We start from the raw sequence: 22,015 nt of genomic DNA, 5'->3' as shown, positions 1-22,015 counted from the left end.
TTTTCAGATGCAACTTCGTCACTTGTAAGATGGGGATCATAAATAACATTTGCCCTGCATGGCTTGGAGAGGTATTTCAGTGTGTATCAGAACATAGTGCTCTGCAAAGCTCTACAGAGCATCAATCAGATGCTTTAATTCACACGAAAGCATATGTTTAGTCCATTATGAGGGGAAAATAATGTTTGATTTTTTAAAACAAAGGCATTTAAGCTGTATATTCTAATGTGTTCTATGTACTGGTTTCTTATAAATTATGTACCTAATGCTTTAAAATTCATGTTATTTGAGTCCTTTTCTTGACATAATAGTTTTGTTTGATGCTGTTCTATCCACTTATTCCTCCACTTTTCTTTGTGACTAACAAATGGTATGAGCTTTGAGGATGATTGGGAACTGAGCCATTCCAACCATACTAGTAGTGTGTCACAGAACAGATGACAGGTGTGATATGAAACAAAGTTAGCATTTGGTTGTGACTGAATACATTTAAGGTGTAGATAGAAAAGTTCATCCTGCAACATGTGGTTTCTCTTTGTACAGGAGGAATTTGTGAAATGGAAGGGCTCTCTGTTCTTTCGATTTGTCAGCACTCTGATAGATTCACACCCGGACATTGCCAGGTAAATCTTTTCCCTCACATGTCAGGCAACTGAAGGATTTGCCAAATTTCTGATATGCATTAGACCTCTTTTCTTTAAAATTAGATTAGAATTGAGTTATTTGAGATTTAGTGAACTTTCAGTACTTGCCAGAAAATGAGAAGATTTTAAAGTGCTAAGCTGTATAATAGTTTTATTTTGTATAAAGTCAAGAATAAAGCCTTGACTAGACTGTTCCTTAAATAATATCAACAACAACAACAACAAAAAAAATCTCAACATTGACTATGTTTGCTAACCTGTTCACTCTTCCTAAAGGAGTGATAAAGAATAGTATATGCTTTTTTTAAGTGCAAAGATTATAAGGAAGAAAATCTAGGATTAAGACAGAATCACATGGTGTGAAATAGAGTATACAAATTAAAAGACTCCTTGGAAATGAATGTTTCTTGAGAATTAGGGAAGGGAATTACTTTGCCTCTTGTTAATTCCTATCCTTGTGTGCTTTCTTAAAGATTGATTGTTAGCGGTGGAGAATTGATCTGACAAAATTTGCTAACCTAGATTGCTGTATGAATAATTCTATCTAAAGCAAGCGTGCAGTTGGAAAATAGGATGTTGAATGCCATGGCAAAAGCCACAACACTTAGGGAAAGGTCTTTATAGAGTTCATTAACTATAAATAGCTTATAATAATGGGTCCCTCTGGTTCTAAATATGGTCACCAATGATTTACTCTGAGTTCCATGGAAGAATTTCTATTCGGTTTCCTTTGGGTGTAATTTTCCAAGGAGGAACATGCTACATAATAAACTAGTAGAAGGTTAACGTTCTAATTAATACTGTCTAGAGCCAGAAGCAAAAGCGAAGACTATGACTTTTACTTTTTCTTCATTTATATAATTGGGAAAGGGACCAAGATAGCTATGCAGCACCCTCTTACCTTCCCACTGCTACCAAGAGCCTGATTCTCATGGCACTCCCTATGCCTCGGGCAGCCCAGGAGCAGGGTAATTAGAAGTGCTTAGCAGACTTGCCAACCAGTAATAATCCTGGGCAGTAAGGTTGGTTATTGAACCTACAGTTCCTACTCTCCACCCCCCACACCCCTCACTTTTGTGTTTCTCCACATGTCTGTGGTTTGGGTTTTTTTATGGTCTATCTTATTCATATTATAATATAAAAAGAACAATAGGTCTGTACATGTATGTTAAAAGAGCATTGATTTGCATGTAAGATAGGCACAGGACCTGTTATATAGGTGATCAGAACATGAATCAGAAAGAATTACTAAGTACAGATAAAGAGCTAATTTACACTAGAGTCATACTGTCAGTGCCTCATGTAGCATTTTAATCTTCTCCCTTCAAACTTACCATCTTAACCTGTATTCTAGGTTAGTTTAAACCATGCATGGTTCAAATGTGGGTCATGATTTTCAGCTTTGAAAAGCTGGTGACTTCTTTTGATAACTGGAGTTTAAATTAGTTTGTTCCCCTATTTTTAGGCCAAAGATCAAATCTGTCTGCTTCCATTAAACACATTAATTTTTCCATATGTATCTGCCAGGAGAGCTATTCCAAAGAAATTAGAGACTATTGAATACCTTTTTTTTGTCCAGGTGGATTTCCTAAAGATTCTGGCATAAGCAAATGTGCATGACATTTTTTTTTTTTCATCTTTTACCTTTATGTGTGTGTGTGTGTATTTTTTTTTTTTTTTACATCATTCTTCCTTTTTATGCAATGTATGCTTTCTCCTCTCAGGTGTAGTCCCTGTATGATTCCCACCACCAATTCACCCATGTACCATCACCATAGTCCCTGGTGCTCTTCCCACCCCTGTTTTGACCCCTCTCCCTTCCCTTCCCCTGCATAATGTCTCCGATTTATTGTTGCCTGCTAATTGTTAATTTATTACAATTTTTTTCCCCCGATCCCTTATTTGCTTCCCCTACATTCCTCCTATAAGTGAAACCATCGGATATTTTTCCTTTTCCTTCTGGTTTATTTCACTGAGCATAATCCCTTCCAGCTCCATCCATGTTGCTGCAAATGGCATGACTTTATCTTTTTTGATTGCTGAATAATATTCCATTGTGTATATATACCACATATTGTAAATAGTGCTGCAATAAATATAGGGGTGCAGGTATCCTTTTGAATTGATGTTTTTGTGTCCTTTGGGTAGATACCCAGGGGAGGGGAGTGGAATTGCTGGGTCATATGGAAGCTCCATTTTTAGTAGTTCGAGGAACCTCCACACAGCTTTCCATAGTGGTTGGACCAGTTTGCATTCCTACCAGCAGTGTAGGAGAGTTCCTTTTTCTCCTCATCCTCACCAACATTCGTTGTTTCCTTTTTTGTTTTTTTACTATGAGCCATTCTCATTGGTGTAAGATGGTGGTATTGTGGTTTTGACTTGCATTTCCCTGATTACAAGTGATACTGAACATTTTATCCTATACCTGTTGGTCATTTGCATTTCCTCTTGGACAAGTGTCTTTTTTTAGCTCTTCTGCCCATTTTTTGACTGGATTGTTTACTTTGTTTTTGTTGAGTCTCAGCTCTTTATAGATCTTTGTGATCAGTCCCTTATCAGTAGTATTGTGTGCAAAAAAAATTCTCCCAGTTAGTAGGGTGTCTCTTTGTTTTGGTTAGTGTCTCTTTTGCTGTATAGAAGCTTTTTAATTGGATGTAGTCCCAGCTGGTTATCTTTTCCTTCACTTTCTTTGCTTTGGGGATGTGTCTTTAAAGATGTTACTGAGATGTATGTCAGTGCATGACATTTTTTTAAAGATTTATTTATTTATGCATACAAGAACTGGGGTACAGGCCAGTGGTGTGGGGGGTGAGAGGATTCACGAGAAACAGAATGGGGATCAACTGAAATACACTCCTGAGGGGAGAAGCGGGCAAGACAGGAGAGGTCTGCTGTACCATGTGGGTCACCTCCCTGACCGGGGATCGAACTCATGCTGCAGTGGCTGTGGATAGCTTCATAGTGCTGAGATTTAACCCCTTGAGCCATCAGGGAGGCCCAGTGCATGACATTTTTTTTTTTTCAAAGATTTATGCATATAAGAACTGGGATACAGGCCAGAGGTGTGGGGGAGTAGTTAGAGGATTCACCAGAGACAGAGTGGGGAACAGAACAGGCGGATCTACTGAAATACACTTCTGAGGGGGGCAGCGGGTGAGACAGGAGAGGTCTGCTTCATCATGTGGGTAGCTCCCTGCCTGGCTGGGGATCGAACTCGTGCTGCCGAGGCTGAGGATTGCTTCATAGTGCAGTGCTTAACCTCTTGCGCCACCAGGGAGGCCCCCATCACTTTTTTTTTTTTAATTTATTTTTTTTGTGGGACCCTCGCCGGAGTCCGGGGAACGAACCGGCGCTACAGAGGCTGCGGGCAGCCTCACAGCCCAGCACTGAACCGTGCGCCACCAGGGGAGGCCCCATATCCATGACATTTTTAATTGGTCATTGAAACTGCAAAGTTGTATGATACATTTCCCCTTTTGCCCACTAGGTGGTGCCCTTGTGATACAGTCTTGAGATGCTAGCCTGGTAACAATTGGATAGTTTCAGCTGAACTGGGCAAATGCTACAGAATGGCAGCAGGCAGGGGCCAGGGAAGTCCAACGCAAGAAAGTGAGTAAAGTGATGGACTATTGAGATGGAAAGGGAAGGAAAGACAGAAATGGCATGGTTTGGGAGAAAAAGAAGCAATTGGGGATCTAGAGGGCTTAGTGAAGTTGTGGAACAAGTGCAGTGGGGATGAGGGGGTCAAAAAGCTGGAAGGATAGGTGAGTGTGGTCATGAAGTGAATTATCTGACATCACAAGGTGTAGTGACATGGCCAGATGTGGCTGCAGAATGGCAGCACGGATCTGAGGGTCACTGGAGTTGATGAAGTCAGGAAAATAGAAAGTTAAGGCATTAAATGGGCTGATCGGTGCGGATACTAAAGATAACTTGGAGAGATTCTTAATCCATTCAGGCTGCTGTCCCAAAGCACCAGACTGGGGTGGCTTAAAAACAAATTTATTTCTTACAGTGTGGAAGTCTGAGATCAAGGTGCCAGTATATCTGGGTTTTGGTGAAGACCTGCTCTTGTAGAACAGGTTTTCCATTGTACCTTCACCTGGTAGAAGGGACCAGGGAACTCTCTGGGGTCTCTTTTATAAGAGCACTAACCTGTTTATGGGGACTCTGCCTGTATGACCTCATCATCTCCCAGATGCTCCACTTTCTATAGCTGTCTCTTGGGGGTTATTTTTCCAATATAGGAATTGTTGGGGGTTCACATTCAGACCACAGCAGTGATGTTAGGATTGGGATTGGGAGAACTTGGAAGCAGTTTCCAAGCAGTGGAGGGCAAAATAGACAGATGGCAAGGAAACTTGCAAGAAAAGGCTGAGTATTGTCATATGAAGCAGATGGAGTAGTTTGTTTTTTTAACCAGTAGCCACCTCTTCTTTTCCCTTCCCCTAAATCGTCTTTTTCTAGAATTCATCTCTGGCAATATATTTTGTTTGTGTAATATCAGTCTGCCCACTAGAATACAAGCTTCCTGATAGGCAGAGATTTTGTCTTGTCTACTACTTTATCCCTAGTACCTGAAAAGCTTGAAGCCAAGTGGACACTGAGTGAACATTTGGTAAATGAATGATGAAAATACCGTAAGAAGGGAAATGTGGTCCTTGCACCCTGGCTGTGGTTTTTGAGAGCCTCCCCTTGAGCCAGCCTGAGGGATGATGCCCTGGGGGGAAGCCGCCTCTAGTTGATGAAGAAGAAGTACATAGTTGGACACATTGTGGAACCTGGAATACCGAATAAATGACAGACAGATTCAAGAGAAAAGGAGACCCAGAGAAAAGAGACATGGAACAATATGGGGGTGGGGTCTGGCTTTGGAGTGGTGGCTAAGGGTCACCGAATGTAGGAAACCACTTGCCTCAGGTTTCAGATAGAATCTGGCATCCTGGGGGGCTAAGCTCTGAGTCCTCAGTTGAGCTGTACTGTGTTGTAGGCCTGGTCAGGAGCCTGAGTACATGAACAGGTTCTTGATTGAGCATTGGAAGTGTAGTTGAGTAATCACACCTTGTTAGAATTGGAGGGGGGAACCCAGGGAGGGATAGCCTTATGCTAACTTGTATTCACAAAGGAGTCTGTTGAGCAAGGACAAGAGGAGCTAAATTTGTAACTTGCTTGGATCTGAATGAAGCTATTTAATGGGGTAGCTTTAGATTCCCTTATCCTTGTTCACAGTTCCCTTCTGGATTGCAGAGTTCTTGGGATAGGTTTAGAGGCTAGCAGCAAATAGCAAATGGGTCTCTTTCTTTGGTTCATCCTTTTTCTGCAGTTTCGGGGAGTTCTGCCTGGCTCACCTGTTACTGAAGAGGAATCCCGTCATGTTCTTCCAGCACTTCATCGAGTGTATTTTCCACTTCAATAACTATGAGAAGCATGAGAAGTATAATAAATTTCCCCAATCGGAGAGGTCAGTGGCACCCTCAAGAAAAGGCAGTGAGGGGCAGGAAGGGGTCTCGGTCAGGGCCAGTGGTCAGCATGGCTGTGGTGCTGGCCTTCTCTTGACAGGACGGACGGCACAAGGAAATCCCCTCGTGTGAGTCGAGTCCTAAGGGAAATACCTGTGATGAGCATTGTTGTCCCGTCAGTGTACTTGTGCCTGGACAACTGTTCAGATTCTGTGAAATGCTATAAAAATTAAAGCCCTAGTCACCCTTGACAACGTGATGCACTGAAAATACCCTGTTCTGCCATAGAGAGAAGTGGCTATTTTCACTGAAGGGAAAGACAAACAAGGAAAAGCGAATGAAAATCTACAAGTTTCTTCTCGAGCACTTCACAGATGAACAGCGCTTCAATATCACTTCCAAAATCTGCCTTAGTATTTTGGGTAGGTCTGGTGTATTTGGGATGAAGTATGCATTTAAAAATGAATTGCTGTGTTACTAATGGCCCAACAGAGCTATAGCAAATGGGACTCTGATTCAATAGGAACACCCCTTTTTTCTTTCTTGGATTGTGTCCAGACTGACCCCCTTGGTGCCCCAGACAGGCCCTCCTTGCGCTTCCCTCGGGGCTCTCGCCCTAGTGTTTCTCACCAGCTGGCTGTTTGTGCTCTCAGCATGCTTTGCCGATGGCATCCTGCCCCTGGATATGGAAGCCAGTGAGTTACTCTCAGATACATTCGAGATCCTCAGCTCAAAGGAGATCAAGCTCTTGGCGATGAGATCTAAACCAGATAAGGACCTCCTTATAGAAGAAGATGACATGGCCTTGGCAAATGTAGTCATGCAGGAAGCTCAGAAGAAGCTCATCTCACAGGTGAGTATCCTCTAAATGGGCCTGTCACTCTCCTTAGATACCAGCGGTCTTCCCAGGGTTCGACTTCATTCTTTACCAGTAGCCTTACTTATCACCAGCTGGGAATTATTCTCAGTCCGTGGACTGAGCTTCTCTTGTGAGCCTGAGCCAATTCCACTTGCCTGCCTAGATGTGCCACAGGCATCTCAGGCTTACTCTTATTCATCCTTTGGGCTCTCTCTTCTCCCTTGATCTCTGTTACAGTGAAGGGAACCATTGTATGCCAAACCATTCTCTGTCCAAAATGCCTCGTTGAGAGTCTGGCATGCCAGGCATATGCTTTGTTGGGCCAGTGAGTGTGGAAACTGGGATTCAGATGACGTTAGGGGACAGCTTTGTTGCTGTATTATACCTAGCCTGGGTGGCTAATTTGTATTTGCTGCCTGGACCCTCAGGCTTCTGAGCCCAAAGATACAGGCTTTGATCCCATCCAGTTTGTCACCAGTGCATTTTATGTTGCAAATCCTTCCCTCTTATATTTCCACTGGTTCTGATTTATCTCATCCTGGGCCATTGCCAGCATTTTCTTCAGCACCCTCTCTGTATCGAATTTCTTATGTTGTAGGCCATGTACCATCTTGCTGCCCAAGCAGCCTTGTTAAATACAAATGCGATCGTTTTATCCCTCTGCCTAAATCAGCCTATGGTCAGGTTGACAGCAGGAAACTGGCAGTGAGGGACTGCGATGATGTCTGCATGTGGTGTTGGTCATTCACGTCCTACTGTCAACACTTACTGAGCTGTTCACTTCACATGGGTACATTTTATGGCACATAAGTAATACCTCACTAATACTATTAAAGTATTAGTGTTAATACTATTAAGGTATTAGTGTTAATACATATTACAAGTAGGTTGGTGACTTCCGGTCATCTTTTGAATAAAATCTCCATTCTTCAAGACCTGTAGACTCCTCCCTATGCTGTGCCTCTTCTGTGCCTCCTCCCTATGCTGTGCCTCTCCCTATGCTGTGCCTCTTGCTGTGCCACCTTCCTTCCGTGCCTTTGTCAGACTGCTGTTCACTCCTCTCCTGATTCTTTGCTGTTGCACATTGGGTCTTCTGTCTGCAGGGTCCCCATGCTCCCCTTCCACCACCTAATTCCTGCACAGCCTAAGTGTTATCTTTTTAAAGAAGCCCTCCTTGATGCACATCTTGTCCACCCCTTCCAGCGCAGCTCCCTGTGTGCCTGAGCTCTCTGCCACTGGTCATCTCAGCCACCTAGCATAACACACATTGCTAGAGAAGCGATTGAGGCAAGAGTTTGACTTCATTTCTCTGCCTCACAGCTTTCTGTCTGGTACAGAGGTGTTTGACATAGAGGTGTTGAAGAATGCATTTAAGCCACTTTTTAAGTCTGTGCCTGAACTTCCCATTTGCTCAGACTCATTTATTGAATTATTTCTCTAACAATTGCCCTCCTGTTTCAGGAACTGATAGGTTTTTTTGTTTGTTTGTTTTTTGTTTTAAGAAATGAGTTTACAGGCAAGAAGTGAGCATACTCATGGCTTTAAAGGAGAACAGAAAATATTTCTTTAGATTCCAAAGGATAAACCTTGTATGTGTGGACTTCTGTAATGAATTACTTTTAATTCTAAAATATTTATTACAAAACATTTGTGGTTAGTGATCACTTATGGAAGAGAACTTGAAGACTTGGTGACATCAGATGCTATATAAGTAAATATACAGCACTTTTCTAAATTTGTGAAGTCATACACACAAAGAGAAAACTATCTACATGATCATCACCTTCAACCATAGTCATTTCACCAACAGGAACACAAAATATCTCTGGGTAGCCAGAATGGAGACCAATTTCATTCCACATGGAACATTTTGAAAGGAGAGACGAAATGTGGAGCCAAGGGTCTGTGATGTGTTTGTGTGAGTTCTGAAGCTTTCTATCAAGTTACTCAATGTTTTTCTAATTCCTTTCCCTTGTTTAGAAAGTAAAAATAGTGTTTCTCATGTTACTACTTTACAAAGCCTTCGAGTATCTTGAGGTAATGCTTATAAAGTCTTCAAGACAAAGGTGATAGGGTCCTATACAATTCCTAGTATCAAATCAAAAATCAAAATAACCAGCATCTTCTAGATTGACAACACTACAAGAGCTAGGTCAAGGACAAATCTTTGTCTCTTAGAACTTGATACATCTAAAACATGCCTTTGTTTGTGTTACTACAGGTTCAGAAGAGGAATTTCATAGAAAATATTATTCCAATTATCATCTCCCTGAAGACTGTGCTAGAGAAGAATAAGGCCCCAGCTTTGCGGGAGCTCATGAACTATCTCAGGGTAAAAGATCACCTTGTACTTTGGGGTTGGTAGCTCCTCCCCCAGCTCATGACTCAGTTTTGATGGTGCAGTTAGCAGTCAGTGAATGACCAGAACTCAAAGTGCTACACATTGTAGCATTTCATTTTTTTTTCCCCCATGGTCCCAGCCAGCCAGCTTGACTGCTGAGAGGACTTAATGTGACCACAGGCCAAAGCTGGCCTCCACCTTGTCCATGCAGTTTAAGTCTGTGAAGAGCTGAGTCTCTATGCTGAGCCTGTGCATCCTGGATGCCAGTTAGATTCAATTTTGAACTTTTCAGTTGAGGTCAAGGACAAAGTCATAACCTTACTTCATTCTGATGAGGGAGAAGGTGAAGGTTGGCCATCATGTTTAATGGGGGGATGTTCACCTCTGATTTGCAAGGTCAGGATGAACTGTCCTGTAGTAGCAGGCCTGGGGAAACCTCCAGTGAGGCCATGAGTGTCAGCCAGGCCCCGTGTACTTGCAGTTCAGATAGGCAGGGCCTCATGCTTCTCTGGCAATAGCTTTCAGAAATAAAATGCAATATTTTTTCTTTTCTCATTTTACATTTTCTTCCTCAAAAAATGCTAAGAATTTTTTTTTTTCCCCAAAAAGGACTACAACAAAACTGCATTGAATGTAATTTTTCAAGGACTATTTTCTAAGGACATTAAGGTGGGAAAGATAGGCTTATTGTATGGGGGAAAATGAGAAAATCCACTTATTCTTATATTGCCCTGTCTTAAACCTCAGGAAGGAAAGAAAAGGGCTTAGTTCCTGTATAGACTACTTAAACTTTTTTTTTTTTAAGATTTATTTATTTATGTATACAAGAGCTGGGGTGTTCGCCAGAGGGGTGGGGGAGGTGAGAGGATTCACCAGAGACAGAGTGGGGAACAAAACCGGCAGATTGACTGAAATACACTGCTGAGGGGAGCAGCGGGCGAGACAGGAGAGGTCTGCTGCACCATGTGGGTAGCTCCCTGGCCATGGATCGAACTCATGCTGCAGTGACTGCTGATATCTTCACAGTGCTGTGACTTAACCCCTTGCGCCACCAGGGAGGCCCTGGACTACTTACACTCTTAACAAAAATCGGTCTGTCTCCTGTTTCTGATCACATGTATCCAGAGGACAGTTACCTAGTTGTTTTTGTGAGCAGCATCGCTCTCTTCATTGGATGCCTCCTGTGAAAGAGCTCCAGCAACGCTCTCCTTTGGCTGGGGGCATCCACTCTTGAGTGACAGCTGACCTTCTTTCCCTTTGGTGGAACATCCTTGTAGTCAGGGTTGTGGTATCTTTTTCTCCCTCATACCAGGGGGTAAAATGATATCCTTCTCTTAGCAGAGAGGTTTGCCTCCCTAGCAGGCTTCTTTAAGGCTGAGACTAGTCTTACCCTAGATGACAAAAGGTTTTCTCTCCTCTTCCAAAGAACACACATGGATGTCCTTAGAGCCAAAGTCTGTGTGAGTCTCGGCTCATCTCAGACTGCACTATTTTCTGTCACTGGCCCAGGGCCCTGTCTGAGCCCAAACCACCATGAGTTACTCACCTAATCTCTGACTTGAATTCCTAAGGGACCCACCAGAGTGACACTACAAGATCCTTTGAACTGGGCCAGGGCTGGGCCAGATCACCCAGCCACATCACTGTCCCCATCCCAGTCCCGGGAATGGGGAGGGAGCAGCTACGGTGGTACTTCTGTGCCCTGTTCCAAGTTCTGCCTTAGGCTAAGATGGAGTCATCCTATATCCTTTCTCCCATCAGGAACCTAGAAAATTGCCCTTTAACTGGCAGAGAGCAAACTTCCTGAGGGATGAGAATTATTAGTGACTGTCACATCACGCTCCGTGTGTGTGTGTGTGTGTGTGTGTGTGTGTGTGTGGTCAACATAGTGCAGTTGGGCTTCCCTGAGAAAATACCATGATGTTAATTAATCTATTGGTTGATGTCAAAAAAGTAGTCTGCTGTCAGCAAAATGGATCTTTCTCTTCCTATTATTTATCAAGTCAGTGGGAGAGCTTATTTATCCAGGAGAACATTAAAGGATGCCTCTGGCTCTGTTTTAGGAGGTGATGCAGGATTACCGAGATGAAGTCAAGGATTTCTTTGCAGCTGACAAACAGCTGGCATCGGAGCTTGAGTACGACATGAAGAAATACAATGAACAGCTCGCCCAGGAGCAAGAGCTGGCGAAACAAGCAGATGTGAGCAGGATGGCCACAGGCACCAACGGGGCCCAGATGGTACAGGTAGACCAGCCTGACCTCCTTCCTCACAATGCACATGTAACCAGAGGTTGGTCTGAGGTAGACCTTGGGATCGCTGCTCATGGGCCACTGTGTATTCCTCCCCCTGAGGGTCATGGCCCATAAACCCGTCTGGAAAGTGCTTGCCATAATTGAGGGAAGCGTGTGAGTGCCAGGAAGTACACTGGATTAGCTGATCTTTGATTATAGTGGTTACAGACAACTTCATCTCCCTGGAGGGCGCCTTGTTTATTTGCAGTCTTCCACCCAGCATGCCTCTCTAGAACACATCACTTGGGGGTGTTTCTAGGTGAGCTGTTGTTCACTTTTCAGATCCCAGTGTGCTCACTTCCCTGAGAAATCCTGACAGATCAGCTACGTTAAAAATGAGGACAAACTCACTGCTTTTTTTCCTTTAATGATCCAGCATCTGCGTATGGCAGCCTGCTACCAGTGCTGTTTCTGAAGAGAAAGTTCTACTTTTTATTGTTAGAAGGTAATACTCTACCTTCTGTGACAGGGTGCTCCAGGCTTAGAAATAATACCAGCTACTGGCCACGAAAACCCCACGGTGCCTCTTGCCGGGAGAATGCCCTCAACACCCAGGTCCAGCACCAGCCAAGCACCCCCTGTGCCGCCTGCACTTGAGACTGGCCCAATGAAGAGGTTACTGCCCAAAGCCAGGTATGGAGCCACTGACTCAGGAACAGGCTCACCCTCCCACCGTGTGCTCAAAGGTGTCTGCACCATTCCCAGTGGGTGTTTTCAATATGTTCCCCTGTGTGGGCACCGATACCTCCCTCCAGGCTCCTCTCCATTAGAACTGACTCAAGTTTGCTGAGGGATACACTTGAAAGAAAGTGGCTTGTCCTTTCAGTGTTTCACTTCCTTGCGTTCTGTATGTCTGGCCTGTTCTCCTCAGACCCATGTCCCTGAGTACCATAGCCATCCTGAATTCTGTGAAGAAAGCCGTGGAGTCGAAAAGCAGGCATCAGAGTCGGAGCTTAGGAGTGTTGCCTTTCACTTTAAATTCTGGAAGCCTGGACAAAGCGAGCAATCGGGGTAGGTCTCACGAAAGCTCCAAGAGGCTAATGGGACTGCACAGTTCTCTGTCTCATCCACAGTAAGGTGTACAGGTCAGAACACAGAACATGCTCCCTCGTTCCTTCACACATGTTTCGATTTTCTTTAAAACAAATTAACATTAATTGGGGGCTTTCAATTATAGGTTACACAGATAATGCGTATTTATGATAAACAATTTGGAAAATCAAGTGAAATAGAAAACTCAAAGCAGTGAGGTTACTCTTCCAGTCTTATTCCTCACACGTTTGGCTTTATTCACAAAATTGTGATCTTAGTGTGCATTGTTTTATAATCTACTTCTCACCCACAATTACCGTAATACATTATGAAGGTTTTTCAATGAAATTTTCTTCCAAAACATTTCTGCGAGTGGCTTTTAGAATGTCTAGCTTGCAGAAGTACCTTAATGTATTGCTGCTCTAATATGTAGGTGTTTTTCAATTTTTTTTAATAATTGTCATTTATTTGTTTCTTTCTGAATTACTTCTTTATGAGAACACTTGATTGGGGTATTAACTTTCCCATTCTATCCTAGCATCTTCGTACAGCTTAGAGCAAGAGTCCAATGGAGCAACTGACCACGTGACCAAACGGGCCATCAGCACTCCTGAGAGTAAGTAAGGATAAGAGGGACAAGTGTCTGCTGCATTTACTGGAGGGAAGTTCTTTGACTGGATAAGAGCTATGGTGGTGCTCAACAGTGTCCCAGTGCATTTTCTCAGACTGAACAAACTTAGTAACTACAGTGACCCGAGTGATTGACCACCAGCTGGATGTAAACTCACAGCTGCCCTGTGGGCGTCCTTATTTGGTAGGTGAGGAAGCACATCACAGAGCCGCAGGTAGCTTCTAGGCAGTGCTGTTCCTGCCATTCTAGACTCTTGAGCACCTCTGCCCACCCTCCAGATTGCCCTTGTGCTCAGCCAGCGCTCAGGTATCAGCGCTGCAGACGCCTTATACGTTGTGACGTTCAACCCCAAACACACTGGCCTGTGGAGGGTTGCACCATGCTGAGGTCCTGTGTCTGCTCATGCCTGTTGTGTGACTTTTTCCTAATTTCCTACTCCTTCCTTTGATTTCAAAAGAGAAGTGCGTTAGGAATAACTTCTCCCGTTACTTTGTTTCACAGTTTATTTTCTCAAACTCAGTCATCATTGTTTTGAGGAAATTGTACTATGAAGACATTTTACTGCCCAATATCTGCAGTGCGGTTCGCAGAGTCCCGCCCAGCATGTCTCTGCACGTGCTCGGTGCTGACCACCGTCACCTTCCTGAGCACCCAATACAGGTCCTCTCTCACCCCGCACAGCCCCGGGCTGTCAGGGGTCACTTCCTTCCTGCAGCCTGTGGGGACAGACCCTCCCTGGCGCACCACCCTCTCAACAGCACTCACTTCAGAATAACTCACTGTCCCTACTTCATTCATAAGCTGTCTTGCCCTTTCTAGGTTTTCTGATTCCTAATTTCTGTATTCCTTCCACTGCCTTGTCTCAGCACTAACCTCGGGCCTTGCAGTTAGATGAGAACAGTCTCCTTCATATGGGGCGGGCAGCAGAGTGTCACCCTGCACTCTGGCAGTACCAGCTTACCAGGCACGCACTGTGTTCTAGCTCCTTTGGCAGTTCTGTTACCTGTGAGATCTTAGAATATGTACCGGAGCATAGGTTGTTTTATCCAAGTTTCCCTTTTAAGGGAAGTGAGTGGATGGGCACAACTCCTCCCTCACCTCTCCCAGAGGACAGCTGAATTCTGACCTATTGCCATTAAAAGCAGTAGATAATTTGGGGTTTCTGGTGATAGAACAGGTGTAATATTATGTATGTAAAAAAATTCAACTTCTCAAACAGAAGTTTTCTGAGTTCCATGTTCATGGCTTGGGGGCACCACAGTTAGGTACCTCATGTGAAGAAATGGGGAGGATGCCTCTTATGTGTTTCGTGTGTCCTCTTGAGCCTGGTTGGCTTCCCAGCAGCATGCGCTCCCCAGTGGTGAGGCCTGGCCCCCTACACTGACGCTGCCTGAGTCTGCATGTGTGAAGCCGTCTTTGCACTGATAAGACTCCATGTGTCCACTGATCAAGAGTCCTTTTTCTTTCTGTAGGCTTTTGAATGTAAAATTCCCCGGGGCACTCTCATTCTGAACCAAGAGGAAGTACTTGAGGAAGGGTCACCTGTTAGCTGTGCTTCTGGGGGAATTATTAGAGAATTTAAAAACACTCAGCTCTGTTTTCTTTGTGATTTATGTGATTTTTTTCCTTTGTGATTTTTTTCTTTGTGTCAACATTCTGTTGACAATGCTGTGTTTAGGTAGGTGACTGTTGGGAAATGGTCTCAATTCTATGAAGCCAGTAAGAAAAATGCCCCATTCTTTGGGCACCCCAGTGATATTGAGCATGAACAGAGTGGTTTTGCTAAATGGAAATAAGTTCTTTTCAGTGCTAGATTTTAACTTAGTCTATAAGCAGGTCCTTTTTACTGTGGTAATGCAAGCAGCAAAGATGCATCAGCCTTTCGCTCTTAAGTGCTCGGGAACTTCTGTGAAGGTTGGAGACATTGCACAGGCTTCCAGACAGAAAAAGGAATGTGTAAAGCCAGGGAATTTCACTGTTGTCCCAAGGAGACCTTCCAGAAAGCAGGGCTAAGCTGAACTGAGTTGTCTGAATGGCAGTGTTGAAAATACTCTCTTGTGTACCTCCCGGCATGATGCTCTGAGGGACTTTTAACAGAGTTGAAAAGTGCAGTCAGTACTCCCAAGGTCAGTGTCATGGAAGGGCGGCCAGGAGCAGTGCCCCCGCTCCACTAGTGTTGTGGCAGGAGGGACAACACAGGCCACCAGCCACAATTGGGCCTGAGCTCTGACTGCAGCTCATGCAAAATGGGTAGGGGTGCACAGAAGCGCACAGGTCCCGGGGGAAGGTGTCACACCCAGGCCTCGAATCAAGGATGGTCTGTTGTGGGTCAGGGAGGCAAAGGGCCCCATGTGCAGCCAGGGCAACAGAGCAGCACCTACTCAAAGAAGGAAGATCCTGGGGACAGCGACCTTTGTCTTGTGGGCAGTCAGTGGGTCTTGGAGGGCTGGGCTAGCTCTACCGACCTGTTGGCCCAGAGGGTGGATTTCAGGTCTTCCTCTGAACACCATGCCCTTCAGGCTGCTTGTGTGCAGGGCAGTCACCACACTAAGGTATTACTAATTACTTATATCTTTTAAGCACCTACCTGTACCAGGTGGTATTAAGGAGTTAACGTAAATCATCTTGTTTAATCCTGATGACTCCCCTATGAGGGATATTTGTATCCCCATTTTAGAGCAGTTCGCATGGATAGTGACATGCAGGGCTAGGATTCAAACCAAGTCTGATTCAGAGTCCGTGTCCTTACTCTGCACTCTCCTGCCTCTTGTGCGAAGTCTGGGAAGGAAGGCCTATCGCTCTCACAGGTCAAGGCGAGAGTCCTCGTGAGGTAGGATAGGAGCAACCAGATGAGATTTGGAAGATGTGCCGAGGCTGGGAGAAGCAGCTAATGATGCCTGGTGCTTCCAGCTCGCACAGACCATGGAAAGGATGGGGCTAGAGAAGGAACTTGTTGAAGAGCAGAGATTGAGTGGTGAGGCATCAGGGAATGCAGGTAAGATCCAGCTGGAGATGTAGGACTCACAGGGGTGCACTGGCTGGAAGAATCACTGCCATATAGGCAGCGACTAAAGACACCAGGTGGGTGAGGCGCCAGAGACAGCAAACAGTGAAGGCTCAGGGTCCAGCAGAACTCTGTAACCACTCTGCTGCCTGTTGAAAGGCAGGAGGTAGTACCATGAATGGGAAGGAGGAGAAAGTTGCCAGCAGAAAGGAGTGTTGAGCACTTCAGAAGGGGCTCATTGAAACTGAGGCCAGACAGGGCTGCTGCATTTGATGTAGAGACTGAATGACCAAGCTGACCTCACCCAGGTGACAGGGTGTACGGCGTTTTCTTCTACCAGCCTTTCATTAACTGTGCTGTGTCCCCTCTTCCAGAGACCATCAATGACGTTACGTTTGGAGCAGGGGTCAGCTACATCGCCACACCACCAACTCCTTTTCCAGGCAAAGGCAAGTTCTCAGTCCCCTTCCCATCACACACATCCATCCTCTTTGGAGCTCTGGGATGCCTGAATTTGTTTGTGTTTGACTCCCTTTCAGAGAAAATGGAAGCCCAGAGTCAAGGGAATGACATTTTATGTTTATCGTTGCCTGATAAACCGTAAGTTTACGGAGAGGTCCTTTTGCGGTAGATGTTTTCATCAAGGTTTTTCCTTTTAGCTCCACAACAATTGTATCTTTGCTTCCCCTAGGCCTCCACAGCCACAGCAGTGGAATGTGAAGTCTCCAGCCCGGAATAAAGACAACCCAGCCTCCAGCAGGAGGTCACTCCGAAAGACCCCCCTGAAAACAGCCAACTAAAACCGTGCATTCCAGGGAGTTTCCAGAAGGCAGGAGCCCTTAAGAAACCACCTTGTTTCCTGCATGCGGAGAGGCAGGGATCACCACCCTCACGGCCCTGGGTAGGGGTGCTTTCATCATACCAGCACTTTTCCTGGATTCCAGCACTCTCAGTTATTCACCTGTGAATCCTTTAAATGTCATTAATATGTGGTAAAGCATTGTAAAATAATAGAGAAATGCCTTAGCTATTTAATATTATAACTTTACCCCATTTGAAAGTGTCAAGTCTGTCTGTGAGCTGTATTCTTAAGGAACACAATGCGCCAGCTTTCTTTTCTGTAAGTCGGTCTGTTAGCTGGCTTGAGTTCCTGATAGTACATAGTTTCTCATACCTAATGACAAGATTTGATTGTAATATTTTTTTCTATTTATAAATTGCAAATTTTTTTTAAAAATGTACAGCTTTCTAAAATGTAATAATAAAGGTTAAATATAAATGTAGCCTAATAGTCAATAGAATTTCTCTATTTTTAGAACAGTGCCTTTGCTGCTAGTAATTTTAGTTTACCAAGTATTTAATAACAGAATCAAATCTTTCCTATTAGGAAAAAAATGGTTCAGTTTGTTTTTAAGGTCCATGTACAGAAGCTACTGGTCTCCTAACAGAGACATTCATCTTCATACTAAGTCTAATCCTGCTTATGGAGAAAGTGTGTCATGCCACTTGCCCAGAGTGCCCTAACGCTGACGTGTGTAAGAGTCTACTCCCGGGAGGGGGATGACCTCTGGCTCTTCCATGGCACCAGCAGGTAACCTTCAGACACTTGTGTTTTATATTCAGTCCAACAGTGACCAGAAACGCCACTGAATTCACTCTTAACCCCTGTACTACAGACACGAAGGTTCTTAGTATAAAATGCGGACTGGAGGGGGAGGGCATGTTGCTGTGATCCACCCCCACAGATCCCCCACGTAGGAACTAGGACACTGGCTTGCTAGCGGGACTCCCAGACTGCTCTGCAGTTCGGGTGAATGATGACAGCAGTCTGCTTAAACCTGGGCAGTATCATCGTATGGCCGCTTGCTTAATGAAATGCTGGAAGCAGCCACTAAACCCAACATAAAGGCAAATGAGAAAAATGAGGCAAAAAAATCTTTTTGTTAAAGCTTTTTATAAAGAGGTTTAACAAATACCAACTTACAAGTGTTAGTACAAATGTGTAACATCTTTGTACAGCACAACCACACCTAAGGCCACAACAGCCTTGTGTAGGTCTCGAGTCTTTAGTCATTTTCACATCTTAAAACACACGAATGCTCTACATTTTACAGTGATGGGCGACTACTTCCCGGTCCCCTCCCGCTCACTGCTCTCCTGTCAGACCCAGTCCACAGAGCACTAGTGGAGGAGGTTTTCAGGTATAAGGGAGGTGACAAGGCCACCCTACCACTATGACAACCACGGTGGCAGCTACAGTGATGTTGCCCGACAGCTGGAGGAGGGGCAGGGAGTTATCCTTTCTCCCCAGGGTAGCTGAAGATGAAAGGACAGTCTTGATTCTGAGCATCCCTGACACAGATGCAGAAACAGCTGGGCACTCTAAGCAATTATGAAGAGTTGCCCGCTGCTTTTGCCAATATCCCATGGCAGCATATTTCACATAACATGACAAAAAGTCAACATAAGTATCCAATTTTAAAAAACTCAAAGTATAAAAAATTAAGACACTGAAAGTGTAATTCCAAGATGACTACATTCTACTTAAAAACCATCCTTTAAGCACACAGTGGGACTGAAGGTGCTCCTTTTGAGACGCTCCTGGCCTCACATCATGAGTACAACACGGCCATGTACCTGAGGTGAAGAACGTCTGCTCTTGAAGAACAAAGGCTTTTGAAATATTTCTAATGCCCCCCACAAGGGAAGCATGTCTTGAGTAGGTAAAAACTTTAAAATCAAAATTAGAAAAGTGCCTTTGATTTGAGCGTTTTACTTTCCTCACCGTCAGGCTTTCTGCCCTGGCTGCACTGATAGTCTTCAAAACTCTGGCCTCACTGCCACCACAAAATGGCGTATTGCCAAGAGAGACAAGACCTTCAGTCTCAGTGCTTTCTTCGTAGCAAAAAGAAATAGTGGAAATCTTTTCCTAAAAAAAGTATTACCGGAATTGGCAGTATTTCAAAACTGCCTTTGTCTCTGGACAGTCTTATAAACCATGGGCAGTCTTATAAACCACACATATGTAATAAGCAAAATGAATTTAAAAACCAAATAGCAGTAGCTGCTTTGTTCTATGAGCCATCCACATGAAAAAGTGCTGGCCCAGGAACCTAGGAGCTGGGACGCCACACAGAGAATCCCTGCCTCCTGAAGTGCCCACCTTAGAACTGTCCTGGCTGAGCCAAGTGCTTATGGCACGTGTGTAATAACACTTACATTAAAGCACAAAGGCCTGGCCTGGAAGCCAGAGGTGGATGTGCTGGCTAGCCTCAGAATTTAGCAGCCAGCAGCATTTGGGGATGGGTGGAGACTCAACCCTAGGGCCTGACTAACCGGGTATGCAGGCATGTAGCTAAGCTTCCAGGTCGCCCTGAGGCATGCATAGTTTGTTTTGTCTAACCTAAGAGCTTCTTCTGTTTCTTTTAGAGAGATAGCACAGATTTCAATATTACTCAGAATTTTTTAAAGGTTTCCTAAGGAACAATGGTTGATGTATAGATAACATAAGTTCTCTTGTGAAAAATGCTAACATTTGTGTGTGGGAAAAGGAATGTTCCAATAAGCCTTCTTGAGAGGATTCCTTGGATTAATTATTGGTATTTTCCAATTAACACTAATAGCTTGGACTCCTACCTTATGCTGAACTTTTGGGGAAAAAAATAGGTTATTTAACATTGTATGACAACATATTTACAGTTTAAATAGAAATTTTCTTTGCAATAATCAAAATACATCTTTAGCAAAAATTTAGAACGTAATATTTTATAAAATAAACACCCATAGAAAAATCAGAACCTTATTTCAGTACCATTTCAGAGTTAGCCTAAAGTGAAGGTTTTCCTTAAATACTGGAACCTTCCATTGGACAAGGAGGATTCCTACAGGTAAGAAGATCCCTTCTTCCAACAAGCAATTTAGCTTACTGATTTTTGGCTGCTTTTATAAAATACTGATCCAAAAATATTTTCCAAGATGGACACTACAAAGCTTTTCAGGAGAAAAGGACACAGTGCTCTCTGTGGACCACCCTGCAACAAGGTCACGGCATAAAAAGCCTCTTTTCTGGATCATTCACTGATTCAAAGACTAGACCTGCAGGGTTCCACGCTGTGATGCATTTCCCAGCCCTGCACAGCTCCCCTGTTTTCCCCCACAGGGGCTCACGCTAGCTGCTGCCAGTGAGTGGCAAGTACATTGGCCTCACAGTGCCAGGCCCAGCATGTCTGAGCAAGGGCTTCAAAATTCCCCGACACGCAGGTGGCAGTCAGGCCAGAGAGAACCTAGGATCCCACTCAGTTTCTTGTCCTTGTGAAGACCATGCCCATCTTGAGGAAAACTCTTTTATTTATGTGGCTTGTTAAAAAGTAAGAAAGGAGTAGCAGTCAACTTTGGCCAAAACAAAAAGCTTTTGCGTGAGTGTCTAGCTCCGTCCAAGTGCACTTTGCTCCCGTTGCTCTTGTGGCAGTTTCTGTAGAGGTATTTGCATGTGCTCTCTTGGTCACACCGTCTAATTTCAGATCACAAATGAGGACTTGTGTCTGAAGTCACCCTGCAAGGCAACACAAATTAAATTCTGCCATTCTCTATCAGTCCAGACACAGTAGAAAGGAAACGTGGAGGGCAAGACTAATGTGCCACTTCCCTGAAGAAGAAACTTACAGAAAAAAACAAGTGAAACAATCAGACCTTAAATATAAATGTACTAGAACTTGCAAGCTGAATGCCATGCGTATGCACATGTATTACTATGAAGGGCTCAAGAGCTCAGGGGATCTGGAAGATAATTCAGACATCTTATTTTTGCAGGGCACCTCAGGGTTTCCAAGTAGGAATGTCGTGTTCCCCACTGGGAACAGCTACATCCTAGGTTTCCTCAATGCTGCCTGCTCTGGCCTCTCACACCTTACCTCCTCATCTGTCCTGATATAGTTAACTCCATCTGGCTTCCCTGGATTCTTGTAACTGAAACAAGAAAAGAATAGTTCAGGAACTCATGGTCACCACATCAATTCCAACTGAACTTTTTTGTTTCCGCCGAACACAGGCTTACCTTTCCCCATTCTGTTTGTTGTTGATGAAGTACCCACGTCTGTATGCACAGCAGATGCCCACTGTTATCAGGGCCAGGACGGCAAGGACAACCAGGACGCCCCCAATAATCCCACCAATGTTCAGGTCATCTGGAGAAAAGGAGGTTTGAGGGAGAAGACACTACCTATTCTCACAGAACACCCTGACCCTAGGGGTCTCCTTTCTTCCTCCATCATTCCACTGCTCCCTCATGCCTACCTCAGCCCGAGAAAATGAGAACACCAGCTCTGGCTTAGAACATTCAGATTCCTGGTTGTAAAAAGTACTGAGATGTCTACATACTCTAAAAGCTCCAACTTCACACACCAGTAATTACTAAAAGGGGTTGGTATTGTATAAAGGCCTTAAAGACCCTCTGGCTAAATCTCAGAGAATATTATTAGTAGATGAAATGGTTACATGATAGAATTAGGTGCCAGGGGGAAAAAATCCTCATTTGCAGGGCTTCTCTTTGCTGCGGATTATTTGGGAAAGGAAGGCTAGTTTCAAGCATATTTAAATACAAGGTGAAAATGACCTTTCACCCTGTCAGTTTTCTGACCTCGGATCTGCAAGTCCTTTAGTTCTCCTTTTGGTGTACTGGGCAGAGGTCGTGGTTCGCCTTCAGTATAGGGATATGGGGCCTATTTCCTTCATGCAAATACAAATCAAAAAACT

The 22,015-nt window shown here is 44.2% G+C and overlaps 2 protein-coding genes across 3 annotated transcripts in view; one reads left to right on the top strand and one right to left on the bottom strand.

The window, feature by feature from the left end:
- NCAPD3 (non-SMC condensin II complex subunit D3) overlaps window positions 1-17,064 on the top strand; it is a gene marked incomplete at both ends in the record, with an annotated part of 61,483 nt that extends 44,419 nt beyond the window's left edge. The window contains 11 exons of the mRNA XM_084250320.1: window positions 544-623; window positions 5,968-6,105; window positions 6,392-6,525; window positions 6,757-6,956; window positions 9,184-9,294; window positions 11,367-11,504; window positions 12,067-12,230; window positions 12,469-12,608; window positions 13,168-13,245; window positions 16,639-16,864; window positions 16,956-17,064. Coding sequence (XP_084106446.1) covers window positions 544-623; window positions 5,968-6,105; window positions 6,392-6,525; window positions 6,757-6,956; window positions 9,184-9,294; window positions 11,367-11,504; window positions 12,067-12,230; window positions 12,469-12,608; window positions 13,168-13,245; window positions 16,639-16,864; window positions 16,956-17,064 — 1,518 coding nt within the window. The remainder of the gene's footprint in view (window positions 1-543; window positions 624-5,967; window positions 6,106-6,391; window positions 6,526-6,756; window positions 6,957-9,183; window positions 9,295-11,366; window positions 11,505-12,066; window positions 12,231-12,468; window positions 12,609-13,167; window positions 13,246-16,638; window positions 16,865-16,955) is intronic.
- Window positions 17,065-20,780: 3,716 nt separating this feature from the next.
- The window catches only part of JAM3 (junctional adhesion molecule 3), a gene marked incomplete at both ends in the record, with an annotated part of 58,812 nt that continues 57,577 nt past the window's right edge, over window positions 20,781-22,015 (bottom strand). For both annotated transcript variants that reach the window (XM_084248696.1, XM_084248697.1), the window contains 3 exons: window positions 20,781-20,816; window positions 21,175-21,229; window positions 21,318-21,447. In XM_084248696.1, coding sequence (XP_084104822.1) covers window positions 20,781-20,816; window positions 21,175-21,229; window positions 21,318-21,447 — 221 coding nt within the window. The remainder of the gene's footprint in view (window positions 20,817-21,174; window positions 21,230-21,317; window positions 21,448-22,015) is intronic.

This window comes from Talpa europaea, assembly GCF_964194135.1.
Source record: "Talpa europaea genome assembly, chromosome: 12".
NCBI lineage: Eukaryota > Metazoa > Chordata > Mammalia > Eulipotyphla > Talpidae > Talpa > Talpa europaea.
Note: the sequence above shows the minus strand (reverse complement) of the source record. Positions and strands in the feature narration are given on the sequence as shown.